This window comes from Erpetoichthys calabaricus, chromosome 2 (genome assembly GCF_900747795.2).
Source record: "Erpetoichthys calabaricus chromosome 2, fErpCal1.3, whole genome shotgun sequence".
Taxonomy (NCBI): domain Eukaryota; kingdom Metazoa; phylum Chordata; class Cladistia; order Polypteriformes; family Polypteridae; genus Erpetoichthys; species Erpetoichthys calabaricus.
Genome location: NC_041395.2, coordinates 254705382 through 254731748, shown reverse-complemented (window position 1 = coordinate 254731748; position 26367 = coordinate 254705382). Strand labels below are relative to the sequence as shown.

Sequence of the window (26367 nt, the reverse complement as noted above, 5' to 3'; positions counted from 1 at the left end):
ACAAAGCAGTTACTTTGGTGTTTAATCATTCGTACTGAGGGCAGCATTACTGTACTTACTAGTTTATTTTCAACATCACACATTGGTACATTACTATTTTACTACAGATGGCATTCCAGATTTGTGCATGTTTTGATGAAGGAACACTAAACATGACTCAGAAGAACACTAGGAACTTTTAAGAAGCAAATTCACTATCATCTGTAGCCTGGCAGAATAATTTGAGAAGAGAAAAACAGAAAATTTTCTTATGCACGTAATTTTTCCTAAGCCATAAATTATTTTAGAGAAATACAATAATAGCACAAAACATTTTTCAGCATTGGTCTAAATTAATTTCTTAATACACTGCTGAATTGTTTTGGTAAAAAGGCTATTTGTTCAAATAGAAAATGCTTGGTGGAAATCAGACTCCATCATTTCATCATTCAAAGCAGGTCAGTAATCTTTTGTAGATTATTTTTCTACTCACCAGAGCTTTGGCATTAGGATTGGCCTTTTTGTCCAAGAGCACCTTGGCGACTTTGTAGTGGCCACAGTGTGCAGCAACATGGAGAGCTGTCAGGTAGTCATTTGTGACATCATCAACAGGCACGTTATGCTGCAGTAAGAACTGGACACAGTTGAGGTGATCTCCTTGAGTGGCCATGTGCAGTGGGGATAGACCATTCTGTGGATTTGAAGCAGAATAACCCATTAGCATGTACTTAGAATGTAGTTTCTGTTTTGTCTTAACCTTCATTCATCCATTTTTGAAGTCACACAATCCAAATCAGGCAACTGGGCAGCCATAGTCTATTTGGGGCACAGGGTAGGAACGAACCATGGAAGGGTCACCTCGCCAGTACATGGTAATATACACTACTACCTACAATCAATTCTTATGAGCCCACACAAAGTTACTAAATAACTTAATTATATCTTAATTGTATCTTTTGAATGTAGGTGGAAAATTAAAGTTCAAAGAAAAGACCATAGAAAATGTGAAATCTATAAGTAGTGATCAGACCAGTGTTCAGACCCACTTTACTGGAGATATGAATCAGCAGTGCTAACCACTGCTACATGAATAAAATTGTGGTGTGACATTTGGACCTGTAGTAATTGAGAATAGTACAGATAATGTCCTTAGAGGGACTTAAATGATTTTCGGTAACATGGGCCTGATTGGAAACCACAGCAGTAGTATCCATGGACTTCTAGGGAGGGACAGAGTCTTGTAGAGAGTAGCACAAAAAGAACCATATTGAACAGTCAGCTTGCTCAGACTAGAAAAGAGGAGTGTGTAACAAGGACTTTATGATGACTTAAAGAAGCAACATGATACAAGGAGTTTTGGGGGGACTGGAAGGAGCAACATGAGTTTCAAGATGAAGCAGCATGAGTAAGGAGCCCCAGTAAACTACAGGGTCTCCCACGGGAACAAAATTGGGAGTAGTGACATCAGGTGGGCACCTCCTGAGGCCATAGTGTAGGCACTTGTTTAGGGCTCAGGAAGGCTGAAATGCTCCTGTGAAGTGACTTTAAATCACCAGTCGTGCCAGTATGCCATAGATTTCTCTGCTTCATGTGTCATTACAAAAGTTTTGGTAAATTAATCCGGGCAATGAAGACAAAAATATACAGTGTTTGATGCGCACCGGACCTGAAATTGCTTGATTAGAGAAATCAACAGATCAGATCTCAAGGACATTGGATGGATACATTTATGATGTGAGGATTGAAAAAATTGCTAGAAACAAGAGGTTTAGCCACAATGGCAGTGCTGTAACTTTATGCAGTTGTTTTAAAGGTCCAAGCAACTACAAAGTCATTTCAGTAAAGCAAACTTGAATGGGCGGTATATTGGAACTGTATCCTTCCCCTCCACTCCCTATCCACTTTCAGAGCCACCTTATTCCATTTCAGGTTTCAGGGGATTGAAGACATTCTCAATTACATTGGGCAAAGGCAAAAACCATGCAGCGCCAATCAACCTGACCACATATTTTTGGGAAGGGAAAAGAAGACAGAGTACTTGGAGACTCAACACGGACAGTGAAACTGATACTAATAACATTGTAATATGAAAATAGTAGATACCTCATTTAATATAAAATCACCATAAATTTACATACATTTGGAATGCCGAAGAACAAATATAACATCCCATCCCAAGATGCAAAGTTATATGTTACACTTCATGACTCAGTTTTCCCTGTAGAGAAAGTCATACTGAAAAGGTGTATTCTGTAGCTATGCCATGTCTTTTTGGGTTGGAATCTTTCAGAGACACAATAGCAGAGGAAAACATGAATGGCACTGCATCAGAATTTGCAGATGTATGTAACTGATTTCAGAAACAGGAATTGCTGATTTGAATGCATCTTCAAAGGTATGCTGCATAATAACAATAATGTTCCTCAGCTTCAAAGATGAGCAATTAGCAAGCACTGTGAACAGCTCTGATCTTACTGCTAAGGATTCAAAAAAGAAATGTATTAAAGAGGAAAGACAGAAATGCTACTTAAAATAGAAAGACATGACGAAATATAAAATGCCAAATCATTTCATTTGTAATTTTTCTTATGTGTTTATTAATATTACAATGTGGGTTCAAAACTCTAGACTAGATACTAAGAAGATAGATAGATAGATAGATAGATAGATAGATAGATAGATAGATAGATAGATAGATAGATAGAAAAGCGCTATATAAATGTAATGAATTATTATTATTATTATTGCTATCTGTATGGAGTTTGCACATTCTCCCTGCATCTGTGTGGTTCTTCTCTGAATATGATGGTTGTCATCCCAAAGATGTGCATTACTTTAGCTGGCTACTCTAAATTATACTTATTGATAGCAACTGGAGGGTAGGGGCATGCCCTGTAATGGGCTGGCAATATTGGACTGTCCAATGTTAGTTTCTGCCCGGTGTCTGGGGTTGTGGGAACAGACTTAGCCCCAATATCTTTGAAGTACAGGTAGATAAGGAAATGGAGAGATCACTACTATATAAAGCTACTTTATGCATCTATTAACACATTTACTGCAACCAACACACAGTTATTAAAAAGTTAAAAAAAAAGTTTTCATTTGTTTATCTATACCTAGTGAGCATGCTTTATAAAAAATGTACAGTGATCCCTCGCTATATCGCGCTTCGCCTTTCGCGGCTTCACTCCATCGCGGATTTTATATGTAAGCATATTTAAATATATATCGCGGATTTTTTGCTGGTTCGCGGATTTCTGCTGACAATGGGTCTTTTAATTTCTGGTACATGCTTCCTCAGTTGGTTTGCCCAGTTGATTTCATACAAGGGACGCTATTGGCAGATGGCTGAGAAGCTACCCAGCTTACTTTTCTCTTTCTCTTGCGCTGACTTTCTCTGATCCTGACGTAGGGGGATTGAGCAGGGGGGCTGTTCGCATACCTAGACGATACGGACGCTCGTCTAAAAATGCTGAAAGATTATCTTCACGTTGCTATCTTTTGTGCAGCTGCTTCCTGAAACGACATGCTGCACACTGCTTCGCATACTTAAAAGCTCGAAGGGCACGTATTGATTTGTGCTTGAAAAACAAACTCTGTCTCTCTCTATCTCTCTCTCTCTCTCTTTGTCTGCTCCTGACGGAGGGGGTGTGAGCTGCCGCCTTCAACAGCTTTGTGCCGCGGTGCTTCGCATACTTAAAAGCCAAACAGCCCTATTGATTTGTTTGCTTTTCTCTATCTATGTGACCTTTGAAGAGGAAGATATGTTTGCATTCTTTTAATTGTGAGATGGAACTGTCATCTCTGTCTTGTCATGGAGCACAGTTTAAACTTTTGAAAAAGAGACAAATGTTTGTTTGCAGTGTTTGAATAACGTTCCTGTCTCTCTACAACCTCCTGTGTTTCTGCGCAAATCTGTGACCAAAGCATGACAATATAAAAATAACCATATAAACATATGGTTTCTACTTCGCAGATTTTCATATTTCGCGGGTGGCTCTGGAACGCAACCCCCGCAATGGAGGAGGGATTACTGTATTACAAAAAAATCATACAATAATAACATTAATGAAAAAACAAAGGGTGATTGGACACTGTATGAGTTGTACAGTTGTAAATGTATGTCTTAAAAACTTGGATGGAGGGAAGAATATTATTGCTCTTTGCATAGCAGGATTCTCGTTTACTGAGGAACTAATGTGACATTTCTTCTTGCTGCTCTATTATAGCAGAGTTTCTGTTTATGCCACCTTTTTGCAGCTCTCTTCCAGTTTATTTCCCTAGATTATTTTAGTTGCTTTGACATGTGCATTTAAAGATACATTTTATTTGAAATTGTAAATCTCTGATTGTAATAATCATTAACGTTCTATTTAAAATAAACATTAATTTCAATGGCGGACATTTTTAATATGCTTTTGAATTACTCCTTGTGATGTCACTCATCTTTTATGTAGTTTTATGTGCGGTAAGTAGTTTTAAATAAAGTAAGGTAGTTAGAGATTATGGAAATACCTTTGTTTTTGATAGAATAGGGGCTCCTCGGTCAAGCAGCATCTCCACAACCTGTTCATGGCCACTTCGTGCTCCACAGTGTAAAGGGGTCAAACCATCCTATGAAAAGAAAAAAAAGTTACATAATATAAAACAAAAAACGGACCAAACAAAATTTATCAAAACAACATTACTCTTATTATCACAGGTTTTTAAATTCTGAAAGTTAAAAAAAGGTCCTGTGATACCCCATGTAAATAAAATAATGACAAAAGGAGAATGCAGAGACCACCACATCACTTCTCCATTAATTCTGCAATTTTATATAAATATAGAAATGAGACAAACATTTACAAGAATTAACCTGCGCAACTTGAATATGTTTCTGTTACTTTTGGTATGGCCAGCATGGTGTAGCTGTAGAAAGTGCTGTTGCCCATGGATCCAGTACCCTAAACTCAAATCTAGCACCCATTTGTTTGGAGTCTGGTATATTCTGTGTCTATGTGGGTTTTTCTATGGGTACTTTGGTTTTCTTCATGCATCATAGAGATGTTTGTACTAAATTAATTAGATTACCTGGTGACTTTAATCAGACTTTGTGTGTATGTGTGTGTGAGTGGGATTTGTGATGGAAAGGATGCCCCTTCCTGGATGTTCCCTACCTTGTTCTTGAACCTCTCCTTGAATCTGTTATTTTATTAAGTGAGTCTGAGAATGGCTTTTATGTTCTCTTTGGTATTTTTGTTTCAAAAAAGTGTAGTTACCAAATTAAAAGAGGTTAAAATGGACCAGTATGTTATGAATGATTTTGGTTAAAGGACAGGATTTATAAAAGTTAAGTTTAAACAAATATATATAAAATCACTAAACAAGTAAAATACATTTTGTTCCCTTAGCAATGTGTAATCCTTTTGTCTTCACTGGCAGAACTAACACCCATTCAATTTAATTGAAATTGCATAATCATCAGCCTGCTTTTTTATGGATATTTTACTTTGCACTCCCTCTGCCCTGAATTTATCCTTTCTAACTAAAACAACAGCTGTGTAAAACTATCTGCTTAAAACTGAACTTCTTTTGCAGACTGAGTTATGGATTTATTATTCTCTGTGCTCTCTCCTTCTAGGTATTGATTTATTTAGATATAATAAAGGATGGAAATGACTATCTCTGTTCTTAAAGGCAAGCAGGTTGATGACAGAAAATAATCTTGTGATGTCATAAAGTGTTTTAGATAATAGAAACATTATATACAAATTTACTTAGGTATCTACTTTGATTATGCACCACAAAATCAAAATACACACTCAAATAATGTGCATATAATCAAATAAACAACCAATTTACAAAAATATGTTTTGTATAATCTTGTCAGGGAGAGGATTTACCAAAAAGCATGCAGTATGTACAATAGGAAAAAAGTAACATATAATACTCAATCTTAAAAAAAATATTTATTTTTCATATTATTCTTACCCAAAATCAAATTATCAAAAAGCATCTAATAAATTCTGTACATGACATGTATTGTCAGCAGTTATTATTTAGTATCACAAAATAAACCAGGGATTAATTTTTATAATTATTACTGATAACTGCTCTGGAAGGGAGCAAAAATAAAATAAAATGATACTACAATTGAAATGTATTCTCAAATCTTATGGTGATTATAGTAGTCACAGATGTTCTAGCACGATGGTGTCTTCCTGAATTCCATGCGGTGCTGACACAAGGTCTACAAGTAACCTCTCCACAAGTGACTAAATACTTTTGATCCCTGGGGCTGTCTTTGTGATTTTTCTGTGTAATTTTTTGTCTTTGTTTTGACAACTAACACTATCCACATCCAGGGTTAATTCTAGCCTTACACTCCAATGCTGTCAGGGTGGGATTCAGCTCCCATGACCCTAAAGTAGATTAGGTGAGTTCAACAAAGTGTGGAAGAATGAATAACACTGGTTCTAGATACAATACAAAAAATCTGAAATACATTTCTTGCCAGTTGTCATTTTTGCAACCCCAGTAAAGGGGCAACTTGGCTTTCACTCTCTGATACCAACACAGCGTTATGATTGGATGATACTCAAACATATATATTCTTTTGAAAAAAATATGAAAAGATAATCCTCAACTCCTCACCCTGTTATTTTAACTAATACTAACTGGCAGTAATTTTAAGTCACTTTAAGATGAATTTCAGACATCTTTATAATACTACTAATCACAGATGTCAGGTACTGTGCCCTCAAATCCTGTAGATGGTGCTGACTCACTATTCATTAACCAAATTCATACTTTGTCCTGCTAAACCATGAACTTAAGAAGTCAGAAAGATGCTGTTTGATTTTGAACACACTGTATGCAGAATTAATTGGTGAAGATATTTTCAAAACTGAATGTATATTTCTTACCTTTGTTTTAGCGTCAATTTTAGCACCTTTCTCCAGCAGCAATTTGACCATGTTACCATTTCCTCTTTTTGATGCTACGTGCAATGGCGTAATGTCGTTCTGCAAGTTAGAAAATGCAAACATGTTTAAAAAACATTGAACATGCTAAGAACAGGGACTATCAATTGTGATGCATAATTCAAGAATTTTTTTTCATATTTTCTATGAATTACGCTACCACAAAGAAAGGTATTGATTTCGATTTAATATCCCCACTCAATGGTCACCACAATGAGCTCATCAGCCTAAATGTGTTACTAAAAAATACTGTAAACAGTAGCCTGAAATCTTAACCTCTAATAGTTAAAAAGTGAAGGGAGCGGAAACCTAATTCATTATTAACTTTTGCTTATCATTTTTTTTCAGTAAAGTATTTCAGCACAATTCCCGTAACTGTCTGACTAATGGCAATTTTTTTAAAGAATAAACTTGTGGAAGAAAAAATCTATATGTACTTTGAGACCACACTAGTGGATACAATTTCATTTATAATTATCATTAATAATAAAAAAATTCCAAAATTGTGAACATAGCATAGAGGATTGGATTTAAATCTATGTAAACCTATGTAGTAGTAAGCCTTATGCTGTTGGTTAGGTTATAGTTCACAAATTGGTCCAAAGAGAGGAGCCAAAAAAAAGCAACATAAAATATCAAATTCTCTAAAATATTTATCAAAAACTAATAGAGCCTAGCCTAAAACAGATTTACCTCTGGAGATAGGTCTTGGAGTGAATTTTGTTACTGAGCATCTAGTGACGCTATAGCCTACATAAGCCTAATGCTCACCATGTTCAAGTTGAAGGGATGGAATCAGGTATGATGCCATTAGGTGCTCAGAACTCATCATGTTTGAAAAATTTGTCTGTGATCATTTTAAACCTGCACACTCACCAAAAGGGGAGTGATATATAATGCAGAAAGCCAATTCACTAAACAATAAACTGGTAAAAATTGAGAAAGAGATTGTTAATGCCAGTCAAATATGGTATAGCCCGTCTCATCTCTATATAATCATTGGATCTGGAAACAGGTTTCTTGAATAAGAATAGCCTCTCTGCTACTCTGAAAATATCTGAAAGAGAGCCATTGTGCCAGTATTGGGATACTTACTTAGTCCATGTAGATGGACTTTAGACTAATGCATAAGAGGGCTGCTTCAATCTTACTTTGATTTACAAGGTAGAAAACACTGACTATTGTATGAATGCATACGACTTACAATTACAATATTTAGAACATGGAGTCTTCATAAAGAGAGTATATGTGGTGTCTAAAACAGTTCTATGGACAGAATCTGTAATTCTAATAGGTAAGTTCAGCATTCACAGGGAAGATGATGGACATAATTAAAAGGCCATGAATTATGTAAATGGCCAGCCTGACCAGAATATATATGATGAACCAATATTAACCTTTAATATTACCTGTTGTGACGGGCGGCCGGGTCCCATGCCTGGCCGGGACGCCCCTGCTGCATATGTTCCGGGGGAGCAGCCATGGGCTCCTCAGTACCTCCCCTGGGATGCTTGGTGGCAGCCTCCTTGGGTGACAATGGTGCCTCAGTTTCCCGTAGGGCTCCATGGGAGATGGAGTTCTCCACAACCCTGTGGGGATCTGGGGTGCCTGCCAGGGGGTGCTGCATGGATCCCGGAGCCAACCTGGACACCTCTACAGCCCCGCCCGGAAGTGCAATTAGCAACAGGTGATCAAGCAACTGGAGCACTTCTGGGTGTGCTATAAAAAGGGCCAGCAACCACCACTCAGGAGCCAGAATCGGGAGGAAGAGGACGAGGTTGCCTGGGAGGAGTGGTGGTGCCAGAGGAAGGATTGGATTGTGTAGTTGGTCTTAAGTGCTTTATTTGGGACTGTGTTGTGGCTGGAGGGGAAGATGTGCCCTCCAGCTGAAGAAAAATACACATGCCTGTGTGTCAGTCTGTGCGTCCCTTTTATAATGTGGATTGTAAATAAAAAACTTACATGGTTGCAAACAAATTTGATCATACGTGTACCTTGTAGCAAAGCAACCTATGATAAGTTTTAAATGATCTTCTTTACAAACATTTAATCTGATCTGATGTCACATAATCTGTATAATTTTTTTTCAAAAAAGATGGGAAATTGGGTCTGACAGCTTTGGTAGTACAGAGTCAGAAGACTTAATAGGGTATCGAATATTCTGTTGAATACCTAGCAGACGTTTTTGTGCCAGTGAAGTGGAGATAACTGCCCCAAAGGGAAGACTGAAATACTTCTTAAATATTTAAGTGAAAGTAAAGAGAATAAACAGTAAATTGAACTAACTAACTGGTGTAGGGGAGCACTGGATAGTGCTGAATCTGAAAGGATGTTTTTAAATAACAATGATATTTTCAGGTCAACGTAATTCTCCATTTTCACCTGTATGCATTGCACTATCTATTTCAATGATTATTCAGAGTAAGATGTTATTTATTCTTCTGAAAAGAACAATTTCATACCAAAATTGTTACGCAAAACATTTCCATTTCAGGGCAGTTATAATGCCTTTTGATACTCAAAAGCCTTCAGTTTATCTCTATACAGTATATAAAATGCTAGAGTCTATATGACTGTCACACGATTACTTGTGAACTACTGGGGCTGGAACCTTGATCTTGGTCTTGACTGAAACCTTATAACCTGATACCTTCTGGTAAATAAAAAAATTTGAGGTAGCACTAACCTCAGCAAAATGACCTGCACTCGTGTGTTTCTTACAACAATGTGATCACAAAACCAAGTGACATGGTATAAAGAAAAAAAAGACTAGTGACATCTGCTGAGTGTCAATCAAATTCCTGAGGCTGATCACATGACAAAGAATACAATAGGAAGAAGAAGAAGAGCAACACCATCTGATTAGTATCAAGTGCAGGAACGACAAAGAGAGAGAAATGCATGCAACCAGAGCTCCATGAGTTTCACTAGTACAAAAATAATATATACAGAAAATTGCTCAAACTGAAATTATTTTGCATAGTGCACCTAAAAATGGATTGATGAAACCTACTTTAATTTTGTCATCTAATTACCAGACCAAGAGCAGATCAAACAAATATGGGCTATCATTCTCTTCCTATCAAAGAGGAAGAAAGAGACAAGTAAGTTAAACTGAACTGTTCGCTTCATCATAGAAGACATTAAGTTAATAGTTTAACGTTTCTTCCACTAGAAGTAAAACATATGTAACTTCTCAAGCTATTAATTTAATTCAAGCTTATTCCAGCTTCATTGGGTATACTGGGGAGCAAGTATAGACATGATACCAGTCCATTTCATGGCACAGCCACAAACATTTCCACAATGGGGTCAATCTAGAGTCAACAATTAACCTAACTGTCAATCAAAGAACCCAGAGCAAACTCCCTGCAGACGTAGGAGAGCAGTTGAACTCCATACAAAGAATGACTGGCTGAGGAAATTGAACCCAGGATGAAGTCACTGAATAAAATGAAGAAATGTTAGTTCGAAACTGGAGTATGTTTCTCACAGTGATAGCTATTAACCACTATAAAACATTAACAGAGCATTTGAAAGTATCCATTAACATGAAAGTTGTTAAAAAACTTTGAAATTTGAATTATTCTTTATATAATGTCTGAAAGAGCAGTAATATGTTAGTCCTGGGAGGTATTGAGGTTTTCCCTTCAGAATACATTTGAAAGGCTTTTTCTCATTACTGCACATCAGATAGAAATGCAGGGCAAAAAATGAACAAAAAGCTTTCATGGGCTAAGAAACTTGATGTTTCTCTAAATCTTATTTGATTCAGACTTTTCTATACCAGGCTCTTTACTTTAAAGAATAGGAAATCAAAATACAGCTGAAGTTGCTCCTGATATCCAAAGATGCCCCAGAGACTGCTCTAGAACCAGAAGCAGCTACTGGGACAAATTAGAGGCTACTCACTACGAGGGACTTACTGAGCTTGGAGTATGGAATGAGGTGGATGAAGCGCTTGAATGGCAGGGAAGTAGTGCAGCTGAGACAGAAGTATAATTTCAGTAGGAATAATATTGTTTAATCAGGTCTAATAGGGCCTGTGTTAGTGGGGCCTTGTGTTAGCTTTCTGTTTATTTTTATGCTTTTTATTTAACCCCTATATATATATACATATACATATATACAGTATATATATATTTATATATATATATATATATATATATATATATATATATATATATATATATATATATATATATATAGATATAGATATAGATATAGATATATATAGTCTCACATGTGTTTTAGAGGGTCACCATCTGAGTTCTTTCTAGTTGTGTACTACAACCCTAAGCTGAAAGGGGGTGCTGCTGCTAACTGTCTTGACTTCTTCTTCCTCCACAGAGCAGAAAAACTGGCCAGTAAAGGCAACTGACTCCAGCCCTTCCGATCTCTGGGACAAAAAAGTGAGACTGCCCGGAAGGAGAACAGCGTCACAGACTGTTTATAATTGCTTTAATCATGTTGACTGAGCTAGCCAGAGTGTTACAGGGTAACCTTTTGCCTGTCATTCCCTCTGGCATGTGATTACTCACAAATTACTGGGACTAGAACCTTGATCTTGGTCTCAATCAAAAACTTATGTCCAAATACTTTCAAAAAGATTCCAGTAGCACCAACCTCAGCAAAGTAACCTGTGTTTGCAGATTTATAATGACACAGTGATTGCAAAACCAAGTAACATGATTGAAAGAAACACAGGCACAGCAACACCTGTTCACTATCAACCAATTCATAAAGGCCGATTACATGATGAAGAACAAGAATAAGAGCAGCACCATCTGCTGAGCGTCAAGTTCAGGATACAGAATGCAAGAATGACAAAGATGGAGAAATGCATGAACAATCCACAGACAGCGCTGCACAGCAACAATCAAGAAGATCGCTAATAAGTTGAAATCTTCAACTACTTCAAAGCATTGCTTTTATATCCTTACATTGATATTTCTTTGAAGATCACTACTTAGCACAGTTACATCACGCTGAAAAGAAAAGAATGTGTTGCCAAAATAGAAAAGTTTTGCCTTTTCTAGATGAGCCACCAGAAATCATAAAATACATTATCAGTTCTAGAGGAGCAGAAAGAACTAAAAAATATAGAAGTATCAGCAGCTCTTTATTTTTAAGATGGTTTTTATTTGCATTTTATTTTAGGTAGCACATTTAACAATATTTTACTTTGGTGTTAAAGACGAAATCCCTCACAGAAAAACCTCAGTGGACTTGGCAGTCTAATTTGTGTCAACCTCAATACAAACAATATGTCATCATGGTGTAACAATAATAAATATCAGTTTAGACCATTGGGCCATATTTAACACAAATTTCAAATGTTTTTTGAACTTTATTACTAGAAACAAAAACATATTTTTTTATAAAGGAAGCAGTATGCTTGGTCCACTTTACATAGATAAACATTGGCAGCAAGTGTTTCCCACAAACATCAAATTATCAAAGTTCTTTATAAGTGGCAGTGTCATAACACCTCTTCAACAACAACAACAACAACAAAAAGGAGTAAAAACTCCATGGCAACTCCATATCTATAATTTCATGGACCTACTTGATGTAAACTCAACTGAAATATTTGACACCAGTTTGGCTCCTTATATCCTAAAGCTTAAACCTCAAATACAATTCTTATATTTAATTCAAGAAAAATATCTTTAAAAAAATTTCCATAGTGTTTGCAGATAGAGTTGCTGAAAAAAAGATTTTCTGGATTTTATAGCACATGTGCAAAAAGACTTGTTAATTATTATTGATAGATAATTCTAAACCTCACCCTTGCTGTGAAGTCCACAGCAGCACCTCGGTTCAGCAACAACGTTGCTACATTGATGTTCCCATAATGGGCAGCAATATGAAGAGGAGTGAAACCACTCTGCAAAACAGAGAAAGAAAATGTTAAAATGTTTAAATATTATCATGTGCACATTTCTGAAACAGTGCAAATGTAGCCATTTGCTAAGCTCTGACTGACTTCCAAATCATGTGTTATTATTTCAGCTCAGCCATTTGTTGTTAACTACCCAGTGTCTAAAACTTTTTTTTTAAATGAACCATGCTTACGAAACTTCCAAATACAACTTGCCATAGTCTTATCGATCTGGATAGACAAAACAGATGGCTACGTGCAAAGTAGCTGGCAACATAATGAAAGGACATAATGCTTCTTCTAGATTTACCAAGTAATTCCAAGGTCTATATTATCAAATGCACTTAAATATTGAAATAAAGAGAGTGATAGATAGAAGGAGAGAGAGAGAGGGGTTATTCAGATGCTAGGGAGGGAAGAAAACAATGCAAGTAAACACATTCACTTTCTCTTAAAGGAAAGTTCAATATTTTTCAAGTCAAAGTTATTTCTGCACAATCATGGAATATATTATTTTGCCACATGCAATTGCTCTCTAAAGTAAAGCATATTTTATAAATTTTAAAAAGTAACTAACCGTCTCTTGCATTTTATAATAGAGTTTATAGAGTACTTGGGTCCCATTGTGAAAAAATGCCTCAAAACTTACCAAATATGTCAATTTTTCAAGAAAAAATGTTACCAAGTAAAACACTGATGTGACATTCAGCAATCTTAAAAGGGTCCAGCTGTGTGCTTCACTTCGCTGCTTGTCTTTCTCTGTGGCACGGGTGTGGATTCACCTTGGAAAAAGTCATCACCAAGCACTGATATTGACATTAAATGTTGATGCTCAGATGTGAATCGTTGTCTGTGTTCTGTAGACAACTAGAGAATAATAACTGGAAAAGTAACACTAATGATTGCTTATATTCCTTCAGGAATGCAATTTAGGCAGGAACAATCCCTGAGCAAAGCGCCAGTCCATCTCAGGGCGAACACACACACATACACACTAGGGTCAGTGGCAGAGGAGTAGCACAGTGTCATTCTAACCTCACAGCATCAAGTTCAACATGGAGTTTACATGTTCCTCTCATGTATTTACAGATTAATTGGTATCAGTGAGTGTCAGTGAGTTTAATCGCTCAATAACAATGTCCTTAATTCTTTTATTAACATATCCTCAAGCAAGAGTGACTAATAATGCTTTAAAAATGCGATAGTTGGTCTATGGTGTTTCAATCTGCTCTACTACACACACTATATTTTTCATTTTCTGATTATATTATGACATGCAAGTGGCTTAGCTCTTTTAAAAATGTATGGCTTTTATTAAAAACACAATACAGTTCACATTTATTGTTGTTGGTACAAAATACAATGAAACTCCTATCTGCTCTTTTCACTACTCTGCCAACTGGCATTAATCTTATTCTGTAGGCTATCTAAAATAACAATGCAGAAAAGTAGGAGCCATTTAGGAAAAAATAATCACATAATTTGAGTGCAAAACTGTCTGTTATTACAAGCCAGAGCAGGACATAATTGCTGAAGGAACAGAATTGCAGAAGCAAAAGTAGCACAATAAGCAGAATATACAGTAGCTTGGCAAATGGGATGTTGTCATAACTCTGCCCACGACACTTGCTGCAAGCAGAGAAGTGACCAAGAAATGTATCCCGACCTTCAGAACACAGTACTGAGAATCTGTGATAAAGTTTATTTTTTCCAGTTTATTTTTGTTGTCACAAAGTACCTCAAAAATGCAGAAGGCATATTTTTTAAATCAAAAGCTTGCTACTTCAAAGTGGACATATTTAGTAAATTTTAAGGCTTTTTTTCCCAATGGGACCCTGTTATCCATACGCTCCATTATAAAATGCAAGAGCAGATTACCTATTTTTTAAAATTTATAAAATATGCTTCACTTTAGAACACAATTTCATGTGGTAACTTATATACGGTTATTTTGAGGAAGCAACTTCAACTTGAAAAATACCAAACTAATCCTTCAATAATAATTTCATTCACTCACAAAAGCAGCTCAGTTAAACAGCGCCTCATCAGCCTGCGAATTTACTAAAGTTCAAAATAAATACAGACTAAGAATAAATCCTAAATTGCAAACAACTTAAATAAATACAACTTTAAAATATAGTGTAGTTCAGCAGAAAAATGGATTACGCTTTATATTTATGGCACAGCAACTTAGATTTATTACAGGAAAATGTTCTATAAACCTCATTGTGTTCCTATTACTTCTTCATGTGAAAAAGTTATTTTCTCTCAAATAAAAGACAGCTACAAATATTAAATAAATCAGAATTTATTTTTACAGAAACATTAACCTGAGCATCAAGATTAGAATGTAACATGCAAGGTTGATAGTCATTTATTGCCAGCCAGAAACAGGGGTCACTAGTTCACTAGCTGAAAGGATTTTCATCACAGAAAATGCTGAACATAATCTAGACCCATACACTTATTGAATAACTATCTATTCGTTCATTATTAAATGCACTTAATCCAGTTGAGGGTCATAGGGGCTAAAGCAACTATTATATTTTAACAAAATGAAATAACACACATGAAAATAATGTACAAAAATACAAATTAATAATTGCTGTATGGATTATTAAGTAATACATCTAAAACTACAGTAATGTTTTTCAAGCAAAGTATTATCTTTACTGTATTAAAAAAGTGGTTTGTCATCATTATGTACCGTACAGGCTAAGAATTCTTTTCCTAACACAGCTGTTTTTAGTGGATTCATTGTCTTTTTTAAGCTTTATTTGAGCCTCTTTTTGGAACTCTAATGATGCATAACTGTACTGAGAAGTTTACACCTACTCTGTGTCACCTCTCATTTTAACTCTACTAACTAAGTTTTCTAACTAAGGAAAACACCTTGAAATGCAACTGGTTTCTCATGTGTTTACATTTCATCTCAATTTTGGTCCAGATTTTCTCTGTTTCCAGAGTGTGAGTTACAATCAATGTGATTAAATCCCAAATAGAAAGTTGGTTGTGCAAACAGAAGGACTATGAGAAATAACTAAAGCTAGTAAGTTATTTAATTATACATGGGTCTTCTTTGATACACCAAACGCATACAATGGGCTTGTTATAGTTATAGCTCTACAATGCTAATGAAATTGTTTGTGGTAGTTATTATCCACAGTACAAAAATGGTAGAAACATATTGTATAGATAGCACTTGAGGCAAAGTGTGTATTAAAAAATAATAACTTTTATTTGCTAAGAGCCTTATGTAAATAGATTGTCCACTCAGAAAAGACAGGGAATTTTGCCAGTTTATTATTTAATTGTTTCTAACTACTGGTGAACCAGCATACAAAACTGCAGCTGGGTAGTGAGAATGAGGTATGGCATTTTATTCTGAGACAGTGTCATTCATGTACTGTTGTTTGGTCAATGAAGAGAGGACTGCAAGGAAAATTGTTGGATCTGTTAAACAGGAAGGCCTTTAGCAGAGATTCAAGTACGCTTGTTGTTCATACTTAACTGATCTGTGTTATGGCCTGACTTGGTGAACTGCTCGAGGAGTTTGAGAGATTTTATAATCTTTACCAAAAATTAAACTTAAACTTATAAAAGGCTGTCCTGGCACAGCACAAAAAAAAAAAAAAACTGTTGCCAAAGCATGTGCAAGTATTGTGACGATCACAACAATTTACTGGGGAAAAATAAAATCAGTCTATTTCATTTTAATTCATGGTCTGTTGTAAAACTAAGAAAAGATGAATGTCTTCCCAGGGGTCAGATTTTTAAAACTTTCTTACACATCAAAAGATTTAGCCTTGGAACAAAATATATTGAGTTACTCCCACCATTAGAAAGACAGACTGCTGAAATTGGGTTATACCTGTTCATATTCTCTTCCATTGGACGTCTCAAATGCTGGTGACAGCTCCTAGATGCATCAGGTGGAAGGTTCCTCTACCACCCAATGAATGTCTGCCGCACCCTAATTTCATGTACTGTGCTACATACATGGCATAGCATAATAATCGTCTTCTCACTGTCCTTGTTGATATGGAGCCAGATGACCCCGTTCTCTACCCAGCTACTGACAACTGTATATATTGCACTACTGTGGTTATTTCACTCCAAGGCACATATAAAGTGTTTGACCTGATTCTGCTCAGCTCTCTCATTTGCCACATCTACATGCTTTGGCATAATCCCATATAATAAGGCATCTCCAATTATAGATGACTTTTGCAGATCTAAATCAGAAAGCATAGATGTGCTTTTTCCAGTCCTGTTGTACTCACATTCTGCAGGTCAAAAGTGATCTGCTTCTTCTCCTCCACTTTGTAGTTGTTCTTTATTATTATCATTAATTATTTCAGGCACGGTGCAGCTGGTAGAGTTCATCACATTCATGATACCTGTAACATGTTGCCATTCAACATATTTGCACTTGTTGGTAAAACCTGTACTTAGGGCACCAAATAAAATTTCTTCGTGTGCCTCTGCTTTATAGACAAGAACTTCTATCTCTCACTTTTCAAAGATTTTGCTTTTTACCTCTTCATTCTTTCTCCATTTTCTCACCTTACAGGTAAATCTGTTCATTACATATGCCCAAGGTTGATTATCATAGTCTGTAGATGGTTATTTCAGGGTATTAACCAGTTGGGGTTTGAGGCACATTCATTTGCACACATTTGCATGATGATTGTGATTTATAAATGGTAAACTGCATAAAAATTTTCAAACAAAAGGTTTTATAAATTAGATTTTCGATGTACACATTTTCCTGCTCTTTGGCATACAGATACTTTCAAGCTTGAATCCATGCAAAATTTTATAAATGAGATCCCGGGTGATTAATATTTATACCAGTACTGAGATTGTTCTTAACTCACTCAAAATATAGGACGAAGCTAGAAATCATGTTAAGAAAAATACCTCTGCCTGTTGCTCCATTACATGATAATTTTGCATTTTAGCTTTCCCTCAGCTATGCAACATTTAAGCTCTGGAAGACACTAGGCGTCTTAATCTTCAAAGATCTTTATACTGATAAAATGTTTACTTTTGATCAGCTTTGTTGTATACATGGAATTCCTCCAACATAACTATTTTTCTATTTATAAGGTAGGAACTTTGTAAAAAAAGCATTTTCCTAACTTCTCTAATCCACTTCCAATAATCATACTCAAAATATTTTAACTAACAAGGAGATAAATATTGACAACATTTCCAGACTCTCAAATATTGTCACAGAGCTCACCCCTAGTTCACCTTTACCAATTCTGGGAAAGAGACCTCTCTATTAATATCTCAAGCAAGTAGTGGAATCTGATAATTCCCAACATTCATTCTTCTTCATTGTGTGAAAAATATGCTGTAATCCTGCTGAAAATCATCAACTGCACACACCTTTCCAAATTAAAACTTTCTAAAATTTAATGGGGATTAGATCTAAATTGTGAATAATGATAGGTACTGTCCAAAACTAGAGTTTCTCATATATATCAATAATTTACAATCATCACAAATCCTATTACAGCAGCCTTTGGAGTTATTACACACTTTTTTGGTATTACATGTGTTTATGTAGTTTATTGCTGTTTTTGTTATTTTTGAGTTGTTAACTTTTTTAATCTTTTCTATTATGTTAATAATTATGTACTGTCACTTTAAATGTAATTACATTCCATGTTCTATATGGGTGGAGCCCCAAGAGGCGGGGCCACCCTGATATCACCCATCTTGAGCTCTCTCTCAGGCTATGTAGGTTAAAATTGAAGGGGAGCTCAGACAGTGTGCACTGAAGTTGTGAAGGACTTCTAGGAAGTATTGTTTCCTTTTTGGAATTTCTTGACGGTTTCTGCTTTGTTTCTTGGATTCTTCTTTGGATTAGTGTATTTGAACTTGTTTCCAGGGGAAACATATCCTTTTGACTCCATTTTGTTATTTGAACATTTTTATTTCATTTTTCTATTGCTGAATAAATATTTTTGATTTATTAGGATATTTTGGTGCTTTACTTTCCAAGCCAAAGGTTTCTGTTACTGTTAGAGGCATTATGAACTTTGCAGACAAACTGTACCCTACAGTCTCTCAGCAGAGTGGGTGCTATCAAGTGCTCTTATAAAACAAAAATAAGAGCAGTTGTATGAACTACATTCTCCTTTAAAACAACCTCTTTTCGTTAACCTTCATATGTATATATTTATCTATTTAATATCCAAGAGTGTTTGTCTAATTTTAACAAACAGTATGTAACATAACATACTGAAAATCATTATGGGCCTTACAATGTGTGCAAGTACAGTTCAGGAAAATTTGAAATGATTCTAAAATAAATTTCTTTCTAAGAAGCACGTTCAGAATACAACATTATTTTATACAGTATGTTGCTTTTCATAGTAAATACTATTACAAAGCATTTAAAAAGAAACAAACATCAGAGACAACATAAACAGAACAGAAAATAATACCTCACAGCATAAATAGGATTGTCCTTAATGTAGGAATCTTAATTTAACTCTCAATACTGAAACTTTCATGTGAAAATCATGGATTATTCAATTTATTTAGATCATGCAAAACGCGCAGATTGCTATCAGTAGGTACATTTGCAAATGTTTGTAGCAAGCACCGCAGCCATGCTGACTGTAGGAAAATAATAATCAAAAAAATATGTTTTCTATTTTTTAAGGTCAGTAACATCTGTGGATTTTTGTGTTTTTAATACTTATTAACCTACAAGGGTTAAATATCATGCACAAGGCTGGGAATTAAATCTTGGATGCACACTTGTGACAGACAGGGCTCTCTGCAGCTGTCCCTTTTTCAAACATGGGCTCTAGAGAACTCAATTATTTCCACCATACTAAAGTTTAGGAAGATTGCTTTTTATCATTTTGCAGAACAAAATAAGGATATCTAGCTTCAGCTGCAGAAATCCCTGATTGTTTTTTCCTGGTTACCTTTGAGTACAAACCATGCTTTTTTGACACTAAAGTCTAAGTCTACTGGAAAAAGCAATGCAAAACAGAGGAAAGAAATGATGCAGCAGCAGCAATAAAATGGAGGAGTGTTATAGTGACTCAAGTACTTGTATATATACCTCCGTCGTTCTATTCACCATCATCTACGATAGCACAATTGGCAGTGAAGAGAAAAGAAAATGAACTGTTAGTGTACACAAGGTGACAATGAGAGCTCAAAGCTAGAAGATGACCACATGACAGAAGAGTTATGACAAATAGAAAATGTTTCACTAATCTTACCTCATTGTGCTACTACATGTTAAACTGTAGCTAGTCTGTATCACTGACACCATTTTTGAGGTACTATGTATCTGTCACGAACTAGGACTATAAATTATAGAAAGCAGTAACAGCTACAATTTGTCCATAATAAAATTTAGAAATAAAGTTAGGTTAAAATGGAATTACACACAGTTTTGACAAGATTAAGAAAACTGGTAAGCTGTAAATATTAAAGTATAAAAGAAACGAATTAAGTATCTTTCACTTTTAAAAGTTTTATTAGTCAGATAATTGTTCTAGATGTTAAAAAAATAAAATGTATGTAACTTATCCTAGAACTGTGCAGCTTCATTGCTTAGATCAAGAGCAAAAATGAACTGATCAGTCTAAATGTGTTCCTTTCATCATCCATTTGACTGAATCAGTTCTTTTTCATAAAAAACTGAATCTAGTCATTTATTTATCATTTACATATTTCTTTTAAATATATTATCGGCAAAGATTATTGTCAGAAAGTATATACCCAACTAAATATTTTCAGATTGGCCTAATTCAAAATATGACTGCGAGAAGCCAGAGTCTATTCCACAGTGGGAACAACAGAGCAAACAGTAGCTGAGTTGAGTTGAGTACTTGAGTTAAGCACATTACATTTTTAATATCAGTGGTACAGGTGTAGCAGATGTCATTTCTTACACATAGACTTGGATGATAACTTGGGTCCCACTTTCCCTGCTGTATCTAACCTGATTTCGCATCTGGACACTTGACTGCAAGGGCATTGACATCACTGTCACACCACAAGCTGTTAAACAGAAACTGTGTTGTTGTCTAAATAATACTATTTTATAAAAGCAGCAAAATATCAGGTTTGCTTTTACCTATTTCAATTTAAGACAGTGCACCAAAAACACAGAGAAGACATTACTAGCTCTGTTGCTTGCAATTCATACTGTTTTTGTGTGACAAGTTTCCCATGACCTCAGTTCAACAGCAGGCATGAAAATCAATATAACATTATCAAAAAGGTGAATTTCCAATCATTTTCCAGGTACCCAAACTCACCCACACACCCTTAGGACAATTTTAAACTAGAGCCAAGCTGACTAGGCAAGTTATAAACCACAAAACTAGCAGCAAATATCAGTTCTAAAGCACCTTATCATTTAATTGAACCTGGAGATGAACACCCAAAAAAGAAATTCAATGTCTGTGCATTTTTTCATTACAGTTTCTTTTTTATAGTTATGGAATGAAAAAAAAACACAAAAATGTATTTTCCTAATCAATATAGACTGTCATTATATTTTATATCAGTTGTATACCAGAAACATGGGCCATATCTGATTAAATAGGCGGAGGGGTGGCTCTGAGGCTAGGGATCTGCACTGGCAATCGGAAGGTTGCCGGTTCGAATCCCATAAAATACCGAAAGGGACTCTTCTCTGTTGGGCCCTTGAGCAAGGCCCTTAACCTGCAATTGCTAAGCACTTTGAGTAGTGAGAAAAGCGCTATATAAATGCAAAGAATTATTATTAAATAGAGAGATTTAAATTACAAAAAAGGTAACACATTATACTATAGGTGCTCTCTCATTGTCTTTCCAATATCAGAGGATCCCCCCCAGTTTTTAACACTGCATTATCGTCATGCATTTAAGTAGAAACTGGATAAGCACTAACCTTAGACTCCACATCTGCATTGTGATCATTCTGCAGCAACAGGGCCGCAGCCTTGGTGTCATCTTTGCGAGCTGCAATGTGAAGGGCAGGAAGCCGGACTTTGCCTTTCGTGTCGTTTTCTAGCAGAAGAGAGACAACTTGGTCATGTCCCTGTTGCAGGGCAACTGCCAGTGGTGTGAAACCATCCTATGGAGTAGATGAGCACATAAACAGGTAAAATAACATGAATTTTGTCAGTAAGTAATTATACCAAATAAGCAGCATGACCTCTAAATTAAAAGTACATTTTATAAAATTAGAATTCATCAGAAGAATAACATACTATGTGTGATGCACTATTAAAAGATACATAACACTGTGATCCACATGTAGTATGATTCAGACGTGACAACTTCCAAAATCAATAATTTTGCCTGGATTACCAATGAGGTAATATCTTGGAATCTTTTGCTCAATTTATGGTCTATTTTGTACCATTTTTAGTGATTTTGCCAAAAACAGTCCAGCTTATTGGAACCAATGAATAAATGTAAAATGTATTAAGTATCTATCAAATGTTCAGGCTATACTTGCTTAGTCGTAGTGATCCAGCATATCATAGAAAATACCATTTGCAAAAAAAGATGTAAAATTTAATTTTGGCAAGGAAAACAGGTTCTGAAAAAGATTTAACTAAGTATGCAGCCTGACTTAATAATATACTGTATCTATTCAAAGACATACTGTACATGCCTTCTTTAAACCCACTTTACCTTCTTCATCTCTGTACAACAATGTTGTGCAGAAAGGCATACCTGAAGGCACAATTTATTGGACCTCAAAGAACATAAGAATACTCCATATTCCATACTATTGGTTCCACTTCTATCAGCAAAGCACGGGATACAGTATGATCAAAATAGAATGACTGAAGATTGGAAAAATGTCACCCGCTTTGCGACCTGTCAATATTTGAGTCAGGCTTTGGTATAACTAGCATGAATCCATGGTACATTCATCCCACTGTCAACACTACGCAGGCTGAAGGTGGTTTTGTAATATCATGCTTAATGTTTTCTTGACACTCATGGACAATACCAACTGAGAAGTATCTGAATGTCAAGGTTTACCTAAGACTTGTTTATGACCATGTACATCATTTTATGTCCTTACTCTACTCATTTTCAAATGGATACTTGTAGCAGAATCTGGTATGTCAAAAAGCATGTTTCAGCCTAAGTGGATTCTGCAAAGATGGCATTGATTTTTTTAAGTTTTACTCTAGTAGCATTCACAATCCCCAGCTCTTAGTTTGGTGGAGCACCTTTAAGATGGGGTGGAAAAAAGAGATTGCAGCATGAATGTGTCGACAAGATACCTCAGGAACTGCATGACGCTATCAGGTGTGTATAGACCAAAATCCCAATGGAATATTTTCAACACATTTTTTTCATTTTGCCTTAAGGAACTCAGGCTTTTCAGGAAATGAACTGTATTGCTACCAGATAGGTGTGCATAATAAAATGGCTACTGAGTATATATAATAATAATTCTTAATATTTATATAGCACTTTTTTCACTACTCAAAGCGCTCTCCACTCAGGGAGGACCCGGGAAGTGAACTTACAATCTCCTTACTGCAAAGCAGCAGCACTACCACTGCGCCACCTGTGAGGATGTGTGTGTGTGTGTGTGTGTGTGTGTGTGTGTGTGTGTTGCTTATTTTGATTAATATACCGTATACAGTAATTTTAATGTACATTTCAGAAACTTTGACATTCTTATGTTAGGATGGAGCAACCCTATAGAGGCTGTGTTTCATGACAAAATTTAATGAAATTTGAATCTGTTATTTAATTTCCTTGTTCTTACTCACTAGATTAAACTGCGCATGCCTAAATAAAATATCCATATCATGGAGACTAAATATGCATCAATCGTGTAATAAAAAAGTAAAGGAATTCTAGAGTGGGCGGCACGGTGGCGCAGTGGGTAGTGCTGCTGCCTTGCAGTTAGGAGACCTGGGTTCACTTCCCAGGTCCTCCCTGCGTGGAGTTTGCATGTTCTCCCCGTGTCTGTGTGGGTTTCCTCCTACAGTCCAAAGACATGCAGGTTAGGTGCATTGGTGATCCTAAATTGTCCCTAGTGTGTGTGCTTGTGGTGTGTGTGTACGCGCCGTGCGGTGGGCTGGTGCCCCGCCTGGGGTTTGTTTCCTGCCTTGTGACCTGGGATTGGCTCCAGCAGACCCCCGTGACCCTGTGTTAGGATATAGTGGGTTGGATAATGGATGGATGAATTCTAGAGTAACATATTATTAATATGTAATATGTCTGCAACTGCCACAAAGTCTAAATGTAAAAAACAAAACTGCATTAACTGATGTCACAAATAGATATGGTATAACTAACACCTTACATTCTTTCCATCATCAGTTCTTAAATTAGCTGATTGCTTCGTAACAAGGTAATTTAAATTGAGCCTGGAATTTAATAACTGCCCATTTGTAATTGGGCACCCATTCATCTGTATCTCAGACCACTGCCACTATTTCAAGAGCTCACACAACCAGAGCTACTGTATGAACACTTAATGGCATATTCACACTCATTTGATTTAATAAATCTAGAGTTACTACTCAGCTTACCGTGCATACCTTTGCAATGCAGAAACAAATCAATGTAATCAAAGGAAATATCTGAACATAGGACTAATATGTAGAGTTCACACCTCCTTGGGAATGAAACATTTTATGCTAAAGGCAGTAGAACTAACCACGGTGAAACAGTCCCACTCCAAATATACTTTGCTGAATTTGTTTTGTTCATTAGATGGTCTAATTGATATTGATAGAAGGAGGAATGCTAGTCCATTACCACACACAGTCTTGCATGTAAAACTTTTCTAAAACATATATTTAAACAAAGAAGTATTTTAAAAAAGAAAAAGTATAGAAAAGGTGGGTGCTCTATTCAGACTCTCCATAACATGACAATCTTAGTCTATTATGACTTGCAATACTCACCTCTGTTGCAATACTTTGGCTGGCACCATTATCCAGGAGAAACTTTACAACTTCAAGATGGTTTTCCTGTGCTGCCATGTATAGAGGTGTAAAGCCATTCTGTGAAAAAATCAACATAAAGGACACTTAAGATCAGTAAATATGTACTAAGAGATTATTAAAATGTTGAGGTCTAACTTTGACTGATCTATCTAATTTAAATTTTTGTACCTTAGACACCTTTTTAAAAAAATGACACACAATATAGTAAAAGATATGACTGAACACAAAATGTTTCACTAGAAACAACCCTATCACACTTAATGCATAACCTTCTTCCCATGCCCAGTTCAGAGATTAGTATTATAAAAAGGCTCAAATTAATGTGATTCCTCTTATATTTTAAAATAGTAGCAAACGTTTGGCATATTTAAAAAAAATAACATGAATGAATACATGCCAAATTCCAATATATTCTTTAATTTTTCTCAGAGAGTATTTTATTTTCTCCAGTTGAAGATAATACTGTATATGACACAACTTTCCCATTTTGTTATGGAAAGGGGGTTAGGAGTACAAACACTACAGAGTACATTAATATTTTTAATTGCTTAATGCTGCCTCATCTGGTCATATTGCTGCTAGAGGATTTATTAAAAAATTATTAAAGATTAAGGGAACATTTAAATCACATATCGGAACTCGATGAATGAAATATTCAAGTAGAAAATCTTTACTGAGTAATACTGTGTAATTCATTGGGAACAAAATGATGTAACAACAGTTGAAGGAATCCAAAATCTCTATCCCATTGAAATCACAGGCTGATCCAACGTGTGTGAATTTCATTATGGCAACTCATAATGTGACTTAGTAGCATGAATGGCCCCTAAGTGCCTGTATGCATTCCTGACAATGTCTGGGCATGCGCCTGATGAGATGGCAGATGGTGTCCTGGAGGATTTCTTCCCAGACTTAGATCAGGGTATCAATGAAAATAAATTGAAATGAAGGGATTGTGTTAAAAAAAATGCTTTAGTTGCCTTACATTTTTATGCAATCGTTTTGTTCACCCCACTGAATTAAAGCTGAAAGTCTGCACTTCAACTGCATCTGAGTTGTTTCATTTAAAATTCATTGTGGTAATGTACAGAACCGAAATTAGAAAAAAGTTGTCTCTGTCCAAATATTTATGGACCTAACTGTATGCCTTTGTCATCCAGGAACTGCCTACACACTCTGATCACATGAAGCCGGGCATTGTCCTGCACCAGGAGGAACCCAGGGCCCACTGTACCAGAGTAAGGTCTGACAATGGCTCTGAGGATTTCATCCCAGTACCTAACCACAGGCAGGATACCATTGCCTAGTATGTGGAGGTCTGTGCAATCCTCCAAGGATATGCCTCCCTAGACCATCTGACCCACAGGCAAACCAGTCATGCTGGATGATGTTGCAGGTTGCATAATGTTCACCATGCTGTCTCCAGACTCTTTCATGTCTGTCACATGTGCTCAGTGTGAACCTGCTCTCATCTGTGAAGAGAATGGGGAGACAATGGTAGAACTGCCAATTATGGCATTCTATGGTGAATGCTGCATGGTGATTGGCTGGGAGCACAGGTTCCACCAGAGGATGT

The 26367-nt window shown here is 36.0% G+C and overlaps 1 protein-coding gene across 31 annotated transcripts in view; it reads right to left on the bottom strand.

Moving 5' to 3' along the window:
• The window catches only part of ank3b (ankyrin 3b), a 643030-nt gene that overhangs the window by 156035 nt on the left and 460628 nt on the right, over positions 1-26367 (bottom strand). For 22 of the 31 annotated variants that reach the window (XM_051923878.1, XM_051923871.1, XM_051923889.1 and 19 more), the window contains 7 exons: positions 24750-24848; positions 21749-21934; positions 19922-19945; positions 12736-12834; positions 6888-6986; positions 4495-4593; positions 473-670 (listed from right to left, as the gene is read on the bottom strand). In XM_051923878.1, the coding sequence (XP_051779838.1) occupies positions 473-670; positions 4495-4593; positions 6888-6986; positions 12736-12834; positions 19922-19945; positions 21749-21934; positions 24750-24848 (804 nt within the window). The remainder of the gene's footprint in view (positions 1-472; positions 671-4494; positions 4594-6887; positions 6987-12735; positions 12835-19921; positions 19946-21748; positions 21935-24749; positions 24849-26367) is intronic. The other 9 variants (XM_051923893.1, XM_051923868.1, XM_051923885.1 and 6 more) reach the window with 1 other exon arrangement.